Below are 18,269 nucleotides of genomic sequence, written 5' to 3'. Positions count from 1 at the left end.
TGTATGTGATCTAGCCTATTAAATATTCACAATCTTGTGAAGTAGATATTATTATTCCAAATTCTCAGATAAGGGACAGAATGATTATGTGACTTACCCAAGATCAGTAAGCTGCTCAGAAATCAGGTTAGGCAGTCTGATCCAAAGTTCACTCTACTGTGCTCTAACTCTCATACCAGAAAATATATCGCTACAAAATATATTTATTTTATAGCACTATAAAATAAAAGTTCAGGATGCCCTACAAGAAAATGGGGATGCTTTCCCCTTGCTTCCACTTGCTCTTTTAGCCACCAACGGACAAAGCATTAAATCATTCCCCTCTTCATTACTGGCCTAGAGAAAGCATTCATCTCTAAAGGTGGAGTGGAGGAAGTCAGAATTCCACCTGTATCCTTGCCCCTGGCCTCATCTTTCTGATCAGAACTTAAAGGATTTTTGTTGTTGTTGTTTTCTTTTGCTTATAATAGTTTTGATGCTTGCATAAGTCTAAACTGTCAGCTTCTTGAGGGAAGGCTACTGGAGGCTGGCTACGCACTGAATGGGGGCTTCTTGACCTTGACCCTCTCTCCACTAGATAGGGGCTTGGGACCCACGTGTAGGCCTATTCCTGAGGGCTCGGTGGTCTGGACTCTTACACCACTGCTAACCCACTTTCGCACTCCAACTCTTGCAGGATCATCCCGGGACGTGCCCACAGTTCTCGAGCCTTTTAGCTCTGCCCGCCAGAATGGGAGGTCCGGAGCTGCGACCCTTACTTTCACAGCTCTCAGGCGCACAGGGCCCAGCCTGGGCGGCTCCCGGGGCAGGGCGGGGCCCGTGGTGGGAGGCCCCTCCCCGGGGGAGGGCCGGGGGCCGGGAGTGGGGGGGGCCGGCGGGGCTGGGGGCGGGGCGGGGCGGGGCGGGGCGGGCGGGCGCGGGGGTGTCCCTCCCTCCCTCGCTCTCCCCGGTAAAGTCTCGCGGTGCTGCCGGGCTCAGCCCCGTCTCCTCCTCTTGCTCCCTCGGCCGGGCGGCGGTGACTGTGCACCGACGTCGGAGCGGGCTGCACCGCCGCGTCCGCCCGCCCGCCCGCCCGCCCGCCAGCATGGCCACCACAGCCACCTGCACCCGCTTCACCGACGACTACCAGCTCTTCGAGGAGCTCGGCAAGTACGGCCCTCCCGACTCCTGCTGCGGCCCCAACCCTCCTCCTGCCGCCCGGGAGCTATGCGGTTCCTCGCCCCGCCCCCCGGCCCTGCACCGGCCGCTGCAGCGCCCCCTCGATCCGCCCCACCCCCAGCCTTTCCCGCGTGCTGCCTTTAGGGCCCCCTCGCCTCCCATTCCTTGCCCGGCAGCCCCTTCCGCACCCTGCAGCAGCTGCCGGGGCTGCTGCACCTCTCGCTGCCGCGGGGACTGCAGCCCCCGAACTGCTCTGGGCGCCTTCCAGCCCCGCCCCTCCCTCATCCTTCAGGCGCTCTCCCCCAAGGCCCAGCTTGCTCACCGCCCCCTCCCCACCCTGCTCCCGAGCTCACTCTGCACCCTGTCCCTAGGTCCCATGCGCCTGGCACTCAGGACCCTCCCCAGCCCTGCAGCTCCAACCCCGCTGCGGTGCCCCGGTGTGGGGGGGGATGTTCGGTGCCCGGCCCCGCCCCCCGCTAGTGCCGCTTCCAGGATCCCAGCTCCGCTGCTGGACAGTGCTGCAACACCCCCGGCCCCTCCCCCCATCCCTGCAGTGGTCCCGGGAGCCGCGCGCCGCAGCGCAGCATCCCCCTCCCCTCTGCACTGAGCTGGCCGCCGCCGCCGCAGCCCTGGCCTCCCCCCTCCCCACCCCTCCACCCCCCCCCCCCCCGTCCAAGCGCTGCCGAGCCTGGCCTCTGCAGCCCCCGCCCTGCCCACCCTCTACACGTTTCCAGAGCCCTGGAGTGCAAGCTCCCATTTGTCCCGGCACGTAGAGGAAAATATGGGGAAGGGGAGCTTTTGATGTCAGACTCAACGACTGTGTCCTCTCTTTCCCTGCTGTCAGTTGAGCCTGGGATGCAGTGGGATGAAGCAGGTTGGGGTTGGGGGGCGGTGAGGCTCACTTTCCCCCATGGTCGAGGGAAATTTCTCTTTCAAGGAATCAAACCTTCCTTTTAATCTGTCCTTCTCCTACCCTCAACTATTCTTGCTGACAGAAGGGCAGGGTCTCCCTGTTCTCTCTCCTCTTCTTTTGGCCAGTACTGCAGGGCTATCAGTGAGATGCAGCAGGTGTGTGTTTGAAGCATCACCCACCAGCTCCTGATGTACAGCCTGAGATTAGGGCTGTTGATTTGCCCAGGGACTAGATGAGGAGGTGGGAACCAGGTGGTACTCCACCCACATCTGTTCAGTGTCATGGCAAGGCCTCATCCTTCTGCCTCATGTTAGCTGGTGGTGGTCACTGCGCTGGTGTGTGAGTGTGACTGAAAATCTGGTGGTGGGAGCATCACTGTCCTCAAACCTGAAGTGTGTCTGTGTTACTCTGCCCTGCTCGGAGTCCCAGTTCTTTCCTCCTTCTCCCTCCAGGGGTGCTTTCTCTGTGGTCCGCAGGTGTGTGAAGAAAACCTCCACACAGGAATATGCAGCAAAAATCATCAATACCAAGAAGTTGTCAGCCCGAGGTGAGTGTTCCCTATCTTGGGTTCTCCCAGGGGAATCCCTCTAGAGACGATGACTTCTGCAGATGCTGTAGGATTTAGGAGCAGAGTACATGTTTTAGCACTTGGAGATGAGTTGGAATTTCAGGGTGGGTGGACTTTGAAGCCAGGCAAGGAGTTATGTGGGGGTCTGGAAGCACTCAAAGAGAAAAGAATCAAGAGCATATAAGAGATGTGGGTAGCTGGAGTAGTACCTGAAAGTCCAAGGGAGTTAGTTTCTAGGGAGGTGGAGGATCTAGAGTGGTAGGTGGAATGGAATGGAGAGCTCTTCATTTGGGGCACTCTCTCCTTGGGGCATTGGTGGCCCCTGCAAGCCTGTCCTAGTCCCTGTGCCCTAGTGATAATTTAGGATAAAAATGCAGTAAGTGAGCAGCTCTGACGAATTCAGCCTCCCCTGCCCACCAGGCGGCAGAACAGACTCCCAAGGGAAGGAAATCTGTAAATACCAGGGGAGGATGCTACTGACAGGGCTTCTCGGGAACAAATCCTGCCAGATGAACTTGATTGCTTTTTTTTGATCAAATTACAAAGTTGTGGTGCAGTAGCAGATGTAGTCTGTCCTGGGCGGAGGAGGGTGATGATGCCTCATGGTCTGGAAATCCCAATGGCCTGGTCTGGGCAGGTGCTGCATTTCCTCAGAGTATGAGGCGCATGAAGGTCCAGGCCTTGGAGCCTCAATTGTGTGATTCTCCTGAAAATACCTGCCTACCTGAGGCTGGTAGGGCCAGAGCCTACGTTTAACACCTTGAACATACACTCTCTGAACCTAGTATTGGTCGCTTGCCAAGCTTACCTCATCTGACAGGTCTAGACCCAGCAATATGTGAAGTGCTCAGTGAATAGGACTGGGTAGAGGTCAGGTCCTGGAGCCCAGGGACAAAGGTTATGATACTCAGAGGAGGGAATTAGAGCTGGTCAATAGAATGCTGTAAATATATTAGGAGCCAGGACAGATGCTCTGGGGAAGAGTGGGCTTTGGCCAGTATGATGGGGGCATCTCTGGGGCAAGAGATGTAATAGATGTCCCAAGCATTCAGACAAGCTATAAAACTCCACACCGATGACAGTGGGCTTCTGTCGTGTTGCCAGTTGATCTGGGACCTGTTTTGCAGGTCTGTATGTCTCTCTGGCCTGGAAGTCTGTCCCTATCAACAGGGCTTGTTTTGCTGTCTCCCACCCAAACCCCTGTCTCTCGCTGTTCATGTACATTGGCTATAAAGTTGGCTTGTTTATTTTCATTTTCTCTGAGTAACTTTGAGTCCAAGGCGATGGTTGTCATAGAGATATGTGGGTGGTCAGATGCCCTTCTCCCCTGGGGTGGGGGGAGAACAACAGTGACTGGGCTCTGGCAGACATCCTTTGGCTAATAATGGAAGGTGCAGGCAGGAACACTGGGTTGAGAATGGGTACCTTCCTGTGCCCACACACATAGCTCTAGTGCATTATAAATGGGGCCGATGTCTGTCATCTCCAATTGATGAGGTAGTGCTTTGCTTTTCTCATCTTACCAGTGTCCTCTGACCCAGAGATGGGGAGGGGGGGATGGAGAGCTGGAAGCCAAAAACCAGGAATGTGAAGATGGCTGGTGTGGTGACTTTGTGGAGCTACCTGCTATAGGCTTTCATTTTCTACTCCTTCTCTACCCACCTGAACTTTTCTGCACTGTGTTCCTTTCTCTTCTTCATCTTCTTTCCATTTTGTCCTGTCTTTTTCAACTGGTTTCTTGGTATCTTTCTTTCCCTGTCCAAACTGGATGAGGTTTAATTTCTCTGAATATTTTTTCCAACTCAGGAAGAGGTTTCTTGTGTAAACTCATATGCTTCAGACAGCAACTCCCCCTCTTGAGAAATGGATATGCCAAAATTGGGGCTCTGTTGTCTGGCTTATGTGCCAGGTAAACTTTGGGACAGAGGCTTGGTCCTGGCAGGTAGGCTCAAATGCCAAAAGAGGGTCAGGAATGTGTAGGTACCAGTACTGTTGGGAGGTGGGAAAGTGGGAGGATGTTGTCTTGGAGATGGAGGGAGCAAGAGGATGCTAGGCTGCAGGTCGAGGCATGGGGGATGTGAGCTCCTGGAGAGGACTGGATCAAGGGCCCCACTAGCCCAGTGCCTGTGGGGTTAGGAAGTAAAGGCTGTGGCTTCCCAGCAGGCTCTCAGTTTACACTGTATATTTTATAAAGGTGTAGCGACTGGGACTGGGTTTCACTCATCGCTGTCTGTTTGGCTAGGGGTTCACAGATGTTAGAATTCTGTGTCTGGGAATGTAGTGGGCCCACCAGGGTCACCTATAAAGGTCTGAAGGGGCTTGCTGTGTTTACTGGGACTCCCTGTCATCTTGTTTTCTTGTTTGTGATTCTTTCTGTTGCAAACTGAAAGGAAAGAAAGAGGGTATAGAGATACTTCTTGGCATCCTTGGGAAGGTGGCCCAGGAGGCCTGTGGAGAGATCTCTTAATCTTCTTGGGGACGGGGAGGGTCAGATCTGGATAGGAAGCCACCTTGTGGACCATTGTTTCTTGTCATTACGGCCTCTGAGACTTACTTTGATGCCTGGGTTGTCAGGTAAGGAGTTCATGCAGAAGTGCATTGAGCACTGTGTTTTTCTGCGGCCTACCTACATTGTCACTGGAAGTCACATAACGTCACTCTGTTTGCTTCAGTACAGTGCTAGGTGTGGAGTTGGGGCTCTTACAAGAGCTGGTGGTTCTCAACTTAGCTCTGCTAGGCTGAAGGAGGCATTTAAAATAGGCTTGATGCAGGCTTTAGTGGGCCAGGTGATGGCAATGATAAGTTGTTATTTTAAGATTTAAGAGCACCCCTCCAAGGAGCCTGAGCCCTTATGTCTTTTTTTATTTTTAAATCTTCATATTCCCTTCTTATCTTTATTCATATGCATACAGATTTTCACCTCGTGGAGCATAACATTTTATATCCTGTTCTCTTTGCTTGTATCCAAAGTATTTTCCCCACATTGCTGTAGTTGAAGGGCAAATGGTTCTTTCTGCCTTCTACAAAGCTTAGGATTTATCCTTGGGACAATTAGCATCATAAGAAATCTCTGTATTTGAACTGTTTATCTGGATTCCAGTTCCTTTTACTAAGATGGGTACTGGAGAAATGCCCTTGGCCTTACTGAGAGATGCTACCAGAAATAGTGTTATGAAATCTGTTACAGCACCTGCTATATTTATTTATTTAATCTGTATACCCCGTGTGAAAAAATTTCCATTGAAGCTATGTGTAAGAAAAGCCTTCCTCTTTGTGGGAACTTGGGAGATGATGGAAGGAACCTTATCTATTTCTTTAGTTTTGCGTAGGCAGGCCCTAGTAAAGTACCTGATACATATCGAGCACATACACGTTAAATGAATGGAGTAGGAAGACCACATAACTAGTCGTGGTCACCTTTTGGCTTTGGTTTTAGCTCCTGGGAAATTCAGAGTAAAGTTGCTGGAACCCTTGTACCCAGGTGCTGGCTTGGGTTCCCCCTTTCTGATCCAGGGAACTAGGCTGCTGGAGGAGAGGACAGATGAGGGTAAAAACTTGTGCTTGGGGCACAGGCAATGTAGCTTATGATTCTCCCTTCCTTGCTGATAATGGCCTTATAGGACTCCTGCTGGGGCTTCCTCTAAGCAGTAATTTTCAAATTTAGTGTGTGTAAGGCTCACCTTGAGTACTGGTTAAAAATGCAGCTTCCTTGGTTCTATCCACAGATACTCTGCTTTAGGGGCCTCAGAATCTGCATTTTTAACATGTGCTTCAACAAATTTCATGCAGGTAGTCCATGAGCCATCTTTAAGAAATGCTATCTAAAATCAGCAGCAGTGGCAGTAATAGTTGCTCTTTCCACACTCCTGGGATTCACCAGACACACTTTGGCCCAGCCTTCCCCAGGTGGTGTCTCTGCTGGTATGTGGCCATCTGTGCATATTAGCTGTTTTGTAGTTAGGGGCCTCCTTCTGAGCTCCAGATTGGGGTGTCAGTGTATCTAAGGCTGTGGCAAGCTGAGTGGCTGGTGTTGTGGCAGGTTGGCCACAAGAAGGGCAAAGACTGTCCCTTTCTGAGTCCAGCTGGCCCTGGAGACTGAAATGGGATCTCCCTTGGATGGTGCCAGGTGAAAGTCCCCACCCCTTTGGTGTTGGCCTGAGTAGCCCCCATGACATTTGTGTCCCCTGCAGTATCTCTAAGTGAGACTTTCCTGTTAAGTAGATGGGTGAAGTCAGGGGAAGAGAAAAGAGGGTGAGGTGGCAGTGGAAAGAGTGGAGCAGGAGGAGGCTCTGTGCTGCAATGGAATGCTGGGACTCCAGGAAGCATTTAAGGAGGTTGTATGCCAACCCTTGTTTTTCTCTTAATGATAAAACAGGCCAGTATCTGGTAATAGAAATGGCATCCTACATTTAAGCGATTGTACTCCTTAGTCTTCTCTCTGCAGTAGATAAGGGAGCAGGCTGGAGGTCTCTCCTGCCAAGGCTTTTGCTGGGCCACTTTCATCATACACTCATGATGTGAGTTGTAAGACTTAGTCACACAACACTGACCTGTCACCCTGCCCTTCCACCCACATTCCAGAGGGACTTGAGGCACTGCATCAAGAGTGGGATGGAGGTTGGAAGGTGGCCTTGTCTCATAGGAGAGCCCTTGCTTTTCTTCCTGCTGCTTATTCTCATCCCTTGTCATCATACCCTTGTCAGAAGCTATACTGAAATCCTAGAGGTGAGTGGCTGACCCCATTCTCTGCTGAGACTGGAGACAGGGCAGGGGAGGGCAGTGTGTAAGCAGCTCCTGCCCCATCTCTGTGCTTGCTTCTCTCTGAACAGCTTTGGCAAGTGGACAAGGGCTGGTCCCATGGGTATCAAAAGGGTGGTGACAGGAAGAGATGGGTACTTTGCACTTCTTGAGTACCTCTCTGCAGAGGCCCTTTGTCACCTGCCCATGACCAGAAAGATCTGTTCCAGGTCATTGGGGAAACAAAGGTATTAAAGGTTTGTTTGGGGGTTTGTTTTTGAGCTTTATATATGCTCATGATTTTGCTTCTGCTCAGACTCCAGCATCCTCAGGCATCGCAGCCTCTGCTTCCTCCTGGACTATGCCCTTTCAAACACAGCTTCTAGGTATTTGGTTCATGTCATAACTGCCTGTTTTACCCCACACCTCTCTATTTGCCCCTAGTGTTCTAAGCCCAGTGGAGCAAATCCCTCCTTGTTGGCTGAGGCTCCACTCTCATCTGTACCCACATTTTTGGACTCCATAGTGGGGACATTTCCAGCCACTCCCCCCCAACACCATCTCTACTTCCTGAGGCCTATCATCAGCAGCAGCAGCTTCCCATCTGCTCCCTTCTTTTCTCCTCCCTCTCTTTCCCCTCCCCCTGCTTGCTGCTGCCCTGGGAGGAGCTATTTTTAGGGGCTGCTTCCTGGGATGTTTTACTTGGGGCTGGTTACCATGAAGGAAATGTCACCAAAACAGTGGGCAAAGGCTACGGGCACCAGAAGCCCTGCCGGGGGCATGGAGGACTCAGTAGCTGACCCTGTGCTGGCCCTTTGAAGTGGCCAGAGTGTCCACAGGCAGAGCCTTGCCTTCTTGGGGCTTGTTAGTGACCCCATGGGGATTTTTTTCCATCAAAGCTGGTTTGGAGCTTGAACTGTAGGGCATATCTTGGCACCTCTTGTCTTTGCCTCCTTAGGTGGAGCTTCCCTTGTCTTGAGATCCAAAGGCCACAGTGGGACTGAGGCCTTGTGTTGCCTTATTGGAATTGCTTAAGTTGGGATTGAAAGGCATAAGAATATAGTAGGTTAAGGGATAGAGCCCTGAGGATTCAGATGGGCACATTTCTGACCGAGTTCCCCTGTGTTCATAGCTCTTGGATAGTCCCTAGATATATGAGTGTGAAGGAATTAGAAGCCATGGTCCCTGCTCTTATGTAGTGGACAGACTTTGCTTTTAATTGAAGGATCTTTGCACCTTTGGAATGAGGTTTGAAGAAGAAAGGATGTAGTGTCACAGTGTCAGGGGGAGGTCAATGGGATTGAGCCTTGAGATTCCTACTGGTCAGTGCCCAAGGCCTGAGGCTGTTTATAAGCAGCTGGGGAAGGGAGACACCAAATCCCTGTGCTGCCCTTATTTCTGTTCCTTAAAGTGATGCCCAAGGAGGCCAGATGGGGCTTCTGCTATTTGGGAAGAAGGTGGGGGCACTCAAGAGGGCAGCAAGCTAGGCACTAGTGGCTCATGCCTGTAATCCTAACTACTCAGGAGGCAGAGATCAGGAGGATTGTGGTTCAAATAGTTCATGAGACTCTATCTTTAAAAAACCCATCATAAAAAAGGGCTGGCAGAGTAGCTGAAGGTGTAGGCCTTGAGTTCAAACCCTAGTACCATAAAAAGAGGGGGGCAGCAAGATGAGTCCACCCCTCATCAAGTTTCTGAAATGCATGGGACTGCTGTAAGCTTCTCAGGATCTGTGTTGGGTTCACAGACATAGACCTTCAAGATACCCTTTGAAAAGGAAAACGTGGCTAGGTGCAGTGATTCATGCCTATAATTCCATCTACTTGGAAGATGGAGATTGGGAGAATAGCCATTCAAAGCCAGTCCAAGTAAAAAAGTTAGCAAGAGCCCATCTCAACCAATAAGCTGGATATTGTGGCACAAATCTGTCACTCCAGCTAAGCAGGAGGTACAAATAGGAGGCTCACAGTCCAAGTCAGCCCTTTCAAAAAATAACTGAAGCAAAAAGTGCTGGGAGTATAGCTCAAGTGGTGGAGCCCTTGCTTAGCAAGCTTGAGTTTCTAAGTTCAGTATCCTTTCCTCCTTACAGTGTGTTGTGTTTAGGAGGCAGCAGAATTTGTATTTGAAGCTAGTGCTGGCATTTGTGGTTTTAGAGAATTATCACTAAATCAGTGGGCAAGTCCCCAGCAGGTCCTTGGGGAATCAATCAGTGGCCATCCCTCTCTGTCCCCCCCATCTTGAGGAGGGGAAGGGAAGTGCATTTGGAATAGGGTTCTCTCTTAGGGCTGGAGGAGAGAGGTGGTTGTAGAGCTCTGTGAGCTGTTGCTGTATGCTATTGTTTTACTATCTGCTTCCTCTTTTCTGCCTCCTTTGTTGCAACTGGTCAGTCCTTGCTGCCCTACCTGTGAAATGGAAGTGTCCTAGACTAAGACTTGAAACTCTTGTGCAGAAGGTGGCCCAGGGATCCTTGTTTCCCTGGGCCTGGCTCTACCCTGGGCAGGCTGTTGGGAAAGGGCCCAAGCAGAGCCTAGAAGGCTGGTAGAGGTCCCTAATAAGGCTGCTTCTGCTTTCTGCTCCTGTTGCCACCTCTGCTCTTCAGGGGGAAAACCTTGCAAAGGGCTGTGGTTGGAGCTGGGCTGAAGGCCGGCAGGGTGGGTCTCCATGGCAGTAGCACACAAGCAGGCAGGAAGTGGCCCTGTGCAAAGCGGGAAGTGGCTGTTGTCAAACAGGAAAAGGGGGGCTGGGCTGTGGGAGGGGGTGGGGAGGAGCCCATAGAAAGGTAAGTAGGAGGGGAGTCAGCCTGGGAAGGTCCAAGTTGCTCTCTACTGGTCACTAGGAGGAGGAGTGTCTCAAGGGAAGAGGCTGCCTGTGTGGCAGGAGTGCCTGCTGATGCCTTAAGGTGCTGAGCCAGGGCCCATTCCCACCAAGTATGGACCAGGCCAGCTCAGTAGCCTTGCCCCTTTTGGGGTTGGAGATGTTATATTCAGCCAGGATGTCCTTGTACTTGGGAAAGATACTTTATAGATCATTATTTGTTCCTGCTGGGGTAGAGCACTCCCTTTTTCCCTACCATAGTGCAGCCCTGGAGGTGATTACAGGACAAGGAGGTGTGGGGTAAAGAGATGGACATGACAGCTGGAGAGGCTGGGGTAGTGGCTGGTGTGTGTGTGGTATAAGAAGACTGGGAGAGTGTGGTAGGCAGAAACCGCATGGCTCATTGAGCAGAGAGCTTCAGTATGGCAGGACGCCACTGCCAGTGAGGCTGAGGAAGAGGAGGGATCCCATAAGCAGCAGTACTCCTGGGACCGTCCTCTCTCTGAGGAACGACAGGGCTTGCTTGCCTTTACTTGCAGGCTGTAGACATAGGCAGGCCTCACCTCAGAATGGTGATGAAGGACCTCATAAGAAGCCCCCAAAGCAGATCAGAGGGCTCAGTTGGTGTATTTCAGATCCTGCATCTGCCCAAGCAGAGGGAAAGTGGGTCCTGCTCTCTTATTGTGTCTGACGGTAGCTATGGCCACATGACTAGCCCAGGAGACTTTGCCCTTTTTATCACTGGGCCCTTGGAAATGCTCTCGCTATATGCCAGATACTATGCTAAATATTCACATATCCACACTTAAAACACAGGCATTGCTGTCTCCATTTTAGAAGTAAGAAACTTCTTCCCAAGATATGTATCTGGCTTATTTGCCTCTTTTGAGTCCTGAACAAATGTCACCTGCTTCTGAGGCTTTCCCCAACTACCCCATTTAAACTTACACTTTTTTCTTCCCCTTTCAGTGTAGTGCTTGTTGTGACATCTAACATATCATTGAGTTTCTTTCTTTCTTTCTTTTTTTTTTTTTTGGCAATACTGGGGTTTGAACTCAAGGCTTACACCTTGAGTCACTCCACCAGCCCTTTTTTGTGATGGGTTTTTTTGAGATAGCCTCCTGAGTAGCTAGGATTACAAGTGTGAGCCACTAGCACTTGGCCATTGAGTTTCTTATTGTCTGTTTGTCTCCCCTTTCCCCTGCCTCACTAGAATGTGAGCTCCATGAGGACAGGGGTTTTTGTCTGGCTCATTCACTGCTGTTTCCCAGAATCTAGAACAATGCCTGCCATGTGGTAGGCTACAATAAGTACTTTTTAAGAAATGAATGAGACTCAGGTGTGTTTAGTAACTTGCAGGGTATGGCAGGGCTAGACTCAGTCCAGGGCTGTCTGACTCCAAAACTGAGTGTTAATTGCTGAACTCCATGCCTTAGAATCTGAGAAGGACCAAGGTGAAGCCCTGGGGTTCAAAGAAGATAGGGCCTTACCCAGACAGTGAGGCTTGGCTCCTTGGAGTTAGGGTTGAACTAAGTGGCTGACATGAACCCTTTGGACCTTGAGCAGCTCCTTTGAGGAGCTGGGAGCTGAATCTGTGTCTCCAGTCTCCACTCTGAGTCACTGGTAAAGCCAGAGCACCCTTCTTTATTTTTAGAGCTGCTGCTGTTGTGGGGCTGTAACCATTAGCCAGTAAGAAACTTAAGAGAGGAGATAAAAATTAATCTTCTGGGTCTTCCCCTCAGCTGCCACATCCACATTGCAAGATGTTGTTCTCCCACACCTGCCCAGGAAACCAAGCTTAAGAGCTGTGGGTCAATGGTGGTGAGGTGAGTGGTCAGAGATGGCCAGTGGATCTGTAGCTTGGGGGCTGCTATCTTGTATCAAGTCCAGGACTGGGAGGAAGGTGAGGTTGCTCTGGCATATGGCCAGATCTACAAAAAGCAAACCTCTCCCCTCCTGCCACCAAGCAGGGCTTTTGCTGCTTCCTTGAGTGCCTCAGGTTGCAGAGGTCCCTGGCCACATCCCTCTCTGTCTGAGACCAAGACATACCAGGCATTGTGGAAGTTGGGAGTTACCTGAGGTTCTCCTGGCTGCCTCCTGGTCAGTGATCATGCTGAACCTGAGGATGAGAAGGCTTGACCCAGATCTTTGGGCAGTTGGGATGGATTAGCTGGGCAACAGGAACTAACATCTGTCTGTCCCCATCTCCTTCCACAAAGTGTAGCTATTGCTAGAATGAAAGCTTAGAATAAAACTGGGGGTAGTTGGTAAAACAATATGAATTGTTTAGTCTGTAATGCTTACATTATCTTCGACTGACAGGCCAAGGTTGGAATTCCAGTTCTATTCATTTCCTGCTGTTAAGCCTTTGACAAGTTATTTAACTTCCCTAGGCCTCAGTTTCATCATCTGTAAAATGGATGGGATCATTGTGAGGGTCATAGGAAGCTTTACAGAGCCTCTTTGCTGTTTAGGGTACAGGCAGGGTAGGGAGAAACCCCTACCAAGAGAGACAGAAATTGCTTAGCCTAGGGAGTTGTGTTGCACTGGATTCTGTTCCCCCAAACCTAGAGTCTTTACTTGATATTCTTGCTTTTCTTTATTTGGTCATTATAGCATAGTGTTGGAAAAAGAGGCCCTTAGGTCTCAAGCACCGGCACCCACTTCTTATCTGTGTTATTTTGGGAAGGTTGCTTTATCTTTTTTTTTTTTAATTTTTTATTCATGCGTACAATGTTTGGGTCATTTCTCCCCCCTTCCCCTCCCCCTTACCTCCTTCCCTCACCCCTGCTCCCTTATCTCTAATTTTGCTGAAGAAAGAGTATAAGCAATAATAGGAAGGACCAAGGGTTTTTGCTAGTTGAGATAAGGATAGCTATACAGGGAGTTGACTCGCATTGATTTCCTGTACATGTGTGTTACCTTCTAAGTTAATTCTCGAACTAACCTTTTCTCTAGTTCCTGGTCCCCTTCTCCTATTGGTCTCAGTTGCTTTAAAGTATCTGCTTTAGTTTGTCTGCATTGAGGGCAACAAATGCTATCTAGTTTTTTGGGTGTCTTACCTATCCTCATACCTTCCTTGTGTGCTGTCGCTTTATCATGTTATCAAAGTCCAATCCCCTTGTTGTGTTTGCCCTTGATCTAATGTCCACATATGAGGGAGAACATACGATTTTTGGTCTTTTAGGCCAGGCTGACCTCACTCAGAATGATGTTCTCCAATTCCATCCATTTACCTGTGAATGATAACATTTAATAATTCTTCATGGCTGCATAAAATTCCATTGTGTATAAATACCACATTTTTCTTAATCCATTCGTCAGTGGTGGGGCATCTTGGCCGTTTCCATAACTTGGCTATTGTGAATAGTGCTGCAATAAACATGGGTGTGCAGGTGCCTCTGGAATAACCTGAGTCGCATTCTTTTGGGTATATCCCCAAGAGTGGTATTGCTGGATCATATGGTAGATCAATGTTTAGATTTTTAAGGAGCCTCCAAATATTTTTCCAGAGTGGTTGTACTAGTTTACATTCCCACCAGCAGTATAAAAGGGTTCCTTTTTCCCCCGCATCCTCACCAATACCTGTTGTTGGTGGTGTTGCTAATGATGGCTATTCTAACAGGGGTGAGGTAGAATCTTAGTGTGGTCTTAATTTGCATTTTATCTTTTTAAGCCTCAAGTTTCCTCAGCTCCCTACTTCACAGAGTTTTTGTAAGGATGAACTGTGATAATCCTTACTTCCGCCTGACATGTAGTAAATGCTTACTAAGTGATAGTTCTTACTGCTCCTGTTGTTATTGTTAAGTCCTGTTTATAGAAAGGACTCTAGGAAGTACTACTTAGAAAGCAGCCCCCACTTTGAAGAACTTGTGACCAAAAGATAACTGTTGTAATATATGATGTAAGAAGTGCAGTGTGATGGTCAGAGGAAGGAGAAGTCATAGTCTGCCAAGAGGAGTAGAGAAGTCTTTATGAAGATGTGACTTTGGCAAGATTCCAGCAGGCAGAGACAGAGGCAGAGTGGGGAGACTTCTGGTTGTTCTTGTTCTGAGCATTCTCTTCACTTCCTGGAGCCCTGCCTTCCTGTGGAAGAAATTATGCAGCTTACTTGGATCTGAGGACTCACAGAGTCTGGTCATTTCCTCAAAAGAATAAACCCAGGGCTGGAGTGGGAAAAAGTCAGAAATCACAGCAGTGGGTGACCAGGAGGATCCTGGGGAGAGGCAGGATTTTTGTCCTGGTTTCTCTTTCTATAAAGTATCATAGCAGTGTCAAAACTCCTAGAGTTGTTATAAAGACAATGTTTGTCTGCTATAAAAGTCAACCCTCAGTAGATGCTAGCTGTCATTATTGTTATTATTCAGTTTTTGGTTGTTTTTTTTTTGTGGTACTGGGGATTGAACTCAGGACCTCATGCATGCAAGGCAAACACTAAACCACTGAGCTATATCCCCAGCCAATTATTCAGTTTTTTGTTATACATTAATAGATATTATTTTAAATCATCATTATCTTCTTTTTCAGTTTACTTATTTATTTTGGCAGCATTGGGGTTTGAATTCAGCTTCACACTTACTAGGCAGGCGCTCTACTGCTTGAGCCATGCCTCCAGTCAATCATTATCTTAATTGTCAAGATCTTTTTTGGGGTTGGGGCGGGTACTGGGGTTTGAACTTAGGGCCTTAGGTCTGCTGGGCAGGTGCTCTACCACTTGAGCCACTCTACCAGCCCTTTTTGTTGGTATTTTTGAGATGGGGTCTCACAAACTGTTTTCTCAGACTGACTTCAAACCATGATCCTCCTAATCTCTGTCTCCTGAGTAGGTAAGATTGTAGGTGTGAGCCACCAGTGGCAAGAATCATCGAGATTTTCATCATCAGCAGCATTAGCTTCAGGATTTCCATGAAGGCTGCATAGGGAACCTATGTAGAGCTCCTAGCACAGAGTCTGGTCAAAATAAGCTTGATACAACCTAGTTATTACACTAATCCCCCTTTAAACTCCATTTTGCTTTCCATAGTTTCAGTTATCTTTGGTCAACCACAATCCAAATTTCTGGAAATTCTAGAAATAAGCAATTAATAAATTATTTATAAGTTTGAAATTGCATGCCATCTGAGTAGTATGATGAAATTTCTTCTTTTGTTTTGGCAGCACAGGGGTTTGAACTCAGGGCTTCACACTTGCTAGGCAGGCACTCTACCATCTGAGCTACTCTGCCAGCCTGTTTTTAATGTTGGGTATTTCTTGAGATGGGATCTTGCAAACTATCTGCTTGGATTGTTTTCAGCGATCCTCCTGATCTCTGCCTTCTGAGTAGCTAGGATTATAGGCATGAGCCGTTGATGCTTTGCCGTGAAATTTCTCGTTAACCTGCTTTGTCCCACCCAGAACATTAATCATCCCTTTGCCCAGCGTATCCATGCTGTCTAAGCACCTACCTATTAGTCACTTAGTGGCCTTCTTGATTTTTAGATTGATCGACTGTCACAGCGTCACAGTGCTTTTATATAAGGTTTGGTACTGTCTGCAGTTTCAGGCATCCAATGTGTATCTTGGAATGTATCCCCCTCACATAAGGGGGCCTACTGTGTTAGTACTTCTAACGAGAAAGGAACTCTCTACACCAAGAAAAGCTCTATTATAAAGGAAAGAGCAACAGAGGTTTAGCTAAAGACCTGTATTCAAATTCTGGTCTGCCACTCACTGGCTTGAGGTATTTAACCTCTCAAGTCAGTTCCTCATCTGGAAAAGGTGGTCATAATAACTGTCTCTGGGATTGCTGTGACTTGCTGTATTAATTTAACAAATGGATGAAAGTGCATAGTTAATGTCTAAGAAATAAAGGAATATGAGGAACCATGTGACCACAAATAGAATGGATGGTTGTTTTCTTTTGTTTGCTTTTAGATCACCAGAAACTTGAACGTGAGGCCCGGATATGCCGACTTCTGAAGCATCCAAATATTGGTAAGTGTCCTGCAGAGTATTCTGTGGGTATTTTGTGGCAGGCAGAGACAACAGAGATTAGCTGCTTTTGTGTGTGGAGTTACCTCTGTCCTTGAGCCTTTACCTGGTGTCTTATGTTGCCTGAGCAGGATAGCAGTTGTGTCTCAGAATTCCAGGGCTTTCTTGTTTAGAGACCTGAGTACCTCCATTGCTGTGGTGCCATCTTAGGCGTTTGAACAGGTTTCAGAGTCCCTCTCTGCCTTTCTCTTTTCGTCTTTGGGCTGACATCCAGGGCCCTCAGTTTGTGAGGTTCCGGGCTACTGACGTGCCAGTGTCCCTCACCAGGGGCCATCCATAACCCTCATGAAAAGCTCAGGATTTTATTTCTGGACCTGAAAGAGTTTTGTCCCTGTTGCAGTGTCCTGCACACTCTGGGAGTTTCCATGGTGCTTCCGTTTGTGTTCCCCAGAGCCAGGAAAGCAAGCTGCCCGCCCACCTGGCTTCTCTGTGGAAGGGATGGCAGAAGCTGCTTGGATAGGGAAGGAGAAAAAAATTGAGAGAATTTCTCCCTGCTCCTCCCTTACTGGGGGGACAAGAGCACATTGTTGGTTTCTCTAAAGCCTAAGGAGGTTTGCCTGCCACAACCCACTCTGGCTCAGTTTTAAATTGTTCAGTTGAAATAGTCTTTGCCAAAAGCATTGGCTCGGATTTGGTGCTCCTTACAGAAGGGACAGAAACTGGGCTGGCTGCATTGTCTAAGCAGAAACCCCAGTGTTGACTCGAGGCAGAACAGGGAGCATCTCCTAGGTTTTCTTGAAAGCCCTGAGTCATCACAAAAGACAACACGTGTTCTGTGGTCCTCAGGCATGGCCTAAATATCAGGGCTCCCACAGTGCCCTAGAGGTCTCCTGCTCTGCTCTGTTGGTGGTCAGGGCTATGAGGCAACTTGCTGAAGCTTGATGCTGCATCCAAAGCTACCCAGCCTCTGGCTCCCCACATCTCAGAAGGCTCAATGTGAGCTCTTAGGTGAAAGAGCTGAGGTCGTACTATAGCCCACAGGGAGAGGAGCAGCTCTGAGGTAACCAGAACTCCAGCCTTGCAGGGCTTTGTAGATCACAATCAGCAGCTTGGATTACACCTGAAGCAGGTTGGCATAGCTTGGCTCCACATGGTGCCAAGCACCTCAGCTGACACGTCCTGGCCTTAGAGCTGCTGGAGCTCCAGGTGGTCTCTGAGGTTAGACCTTCACCTGAAACCCTCACGGTAGGGACCAGTATGTTGACTGGGGTAAGAGAGGGCCAACAGAGAAATAGCTAGAACCATAGTCACAAATTCAGGCATGTTTTGTGTGGCTGGCTCAGTGATACAAAAATATTTTTATTATTTGCCAATATTTAAGAAAGAGATTTTGCATTTTGGAAAATATTCTGTTTCCTGGCTTTTTGAATCAGAAGGCTTAGCTCTAAAGCTGCCCACCAACTCAGAGGCATTTTAGTATCTCAGTCCTGGGTCTCACGGTCCAAGGACAATAACTTCCTTTCCTTTGTGCTTCTTGTGGCTAACTTATGCAGCATTGATAACTTGCTGTCTATGGGAAGGAGAACAAAGGGGTAGGGCTTGATGGTACAGCAGGCAGACCCACTTCTGCATCATCTGTGACATGGGTAAAATTGACCATGGAATGGTGAGGGCATAAGAATGACAATTGAAAAATGAACAGGAAGAACAAAAGTGGAATGCTTGTGTTAAAAAGTCCTAGTCTTCTTTTTTATATATTTCTAGAATTAAGTATATACTTTTTTTACCTCTTAGGCTATAGGTGTTTTGCTAGGCCTTTCCTACCCACCTCTCCCCCGGTTCAGAATAAAGACAGAGGGAAGAACTATGTATCCTAGGTGTCTGTACTATTAGGCAGGCAGCGAGACCCAAGAACAGCAGGTATAGTACAGTCACTTTGTCAACATTGGATTGCCTAGAACTGTGCTTCCGTCCCATGACCGCTCATGGATCCTGAGGGATACTGGTTTGAGGACTAATTCCAAGGTCAAGGGCAGGCAGAGAGGGATCAGTAACTCAGGACTGTGCTCTGGGTGTTTTGGCTGGGCTGTCCTACTTCTGATGGGCATT

The 18,269-nt window shown here is 48.7% G+C and overlaps 1 protein-coding gene across 29 annotated transcripts in view; it reads left to right on the top strand.

Moving 5' to 3' along the window:
- Positions 1 to 1,005: 1,005 nt before the first annotated feature.
- Positions 1,006 to 18,269, top strand: part of Camk2g (calcium/calmodulin dependent protein kinase II gamma) — a 60,108-nt gene continuing 42,844 nt past the window's right edge. For 17 of the 29 annotated variants that reach the window (XM_074079200.1, XM_074079192.1, XM_074079204.1 and 14 more), the window contains exons 1-3: positions 1,006 to 1,149; positions 2,524 to 2,618; positions 16,104 to 16,163. In XM_074079200.1, the coding sequence (XP_073935301.1) occupies positions 1,085 to 1,149; positions 2,524 to 2,618; positions 16,104 to 16,163 (220 nt within the window). In that variant the 5' untranslated portion in view covers positions 1,006 to 1,084. Of the gene's footprint in view, positions 1,150 to 2,053; positions 2,227 to 2,523; positions 2,619 to 16,103; positions 16,164 to 18,269 lie in introns of those variants that run through there. The other 12 variants (XM_074079195.1, XM_074079184.1, XM_074079188.1 and 9 more) reach the window with 3 other exon arrangements.

This window comes from Castor canadensis, chromosome 7 (assembly GCF_047511655.1).
Source record: "Castor canadensis chromosome 7, mCasCan1.hap1v2, whole genome shotgun sequence".
Taxonomy (NCBI): Eukaryota; Metazoa; Chordata; class Mammalia; order Rodentia; family Castoridae; genus Castor; species Castor canadensis.
The sequence above is the reverse complement of the archived record's forward strand: the minus strand, read 5'-3'. Positions and strand labels throughout refer to the sequence as shown.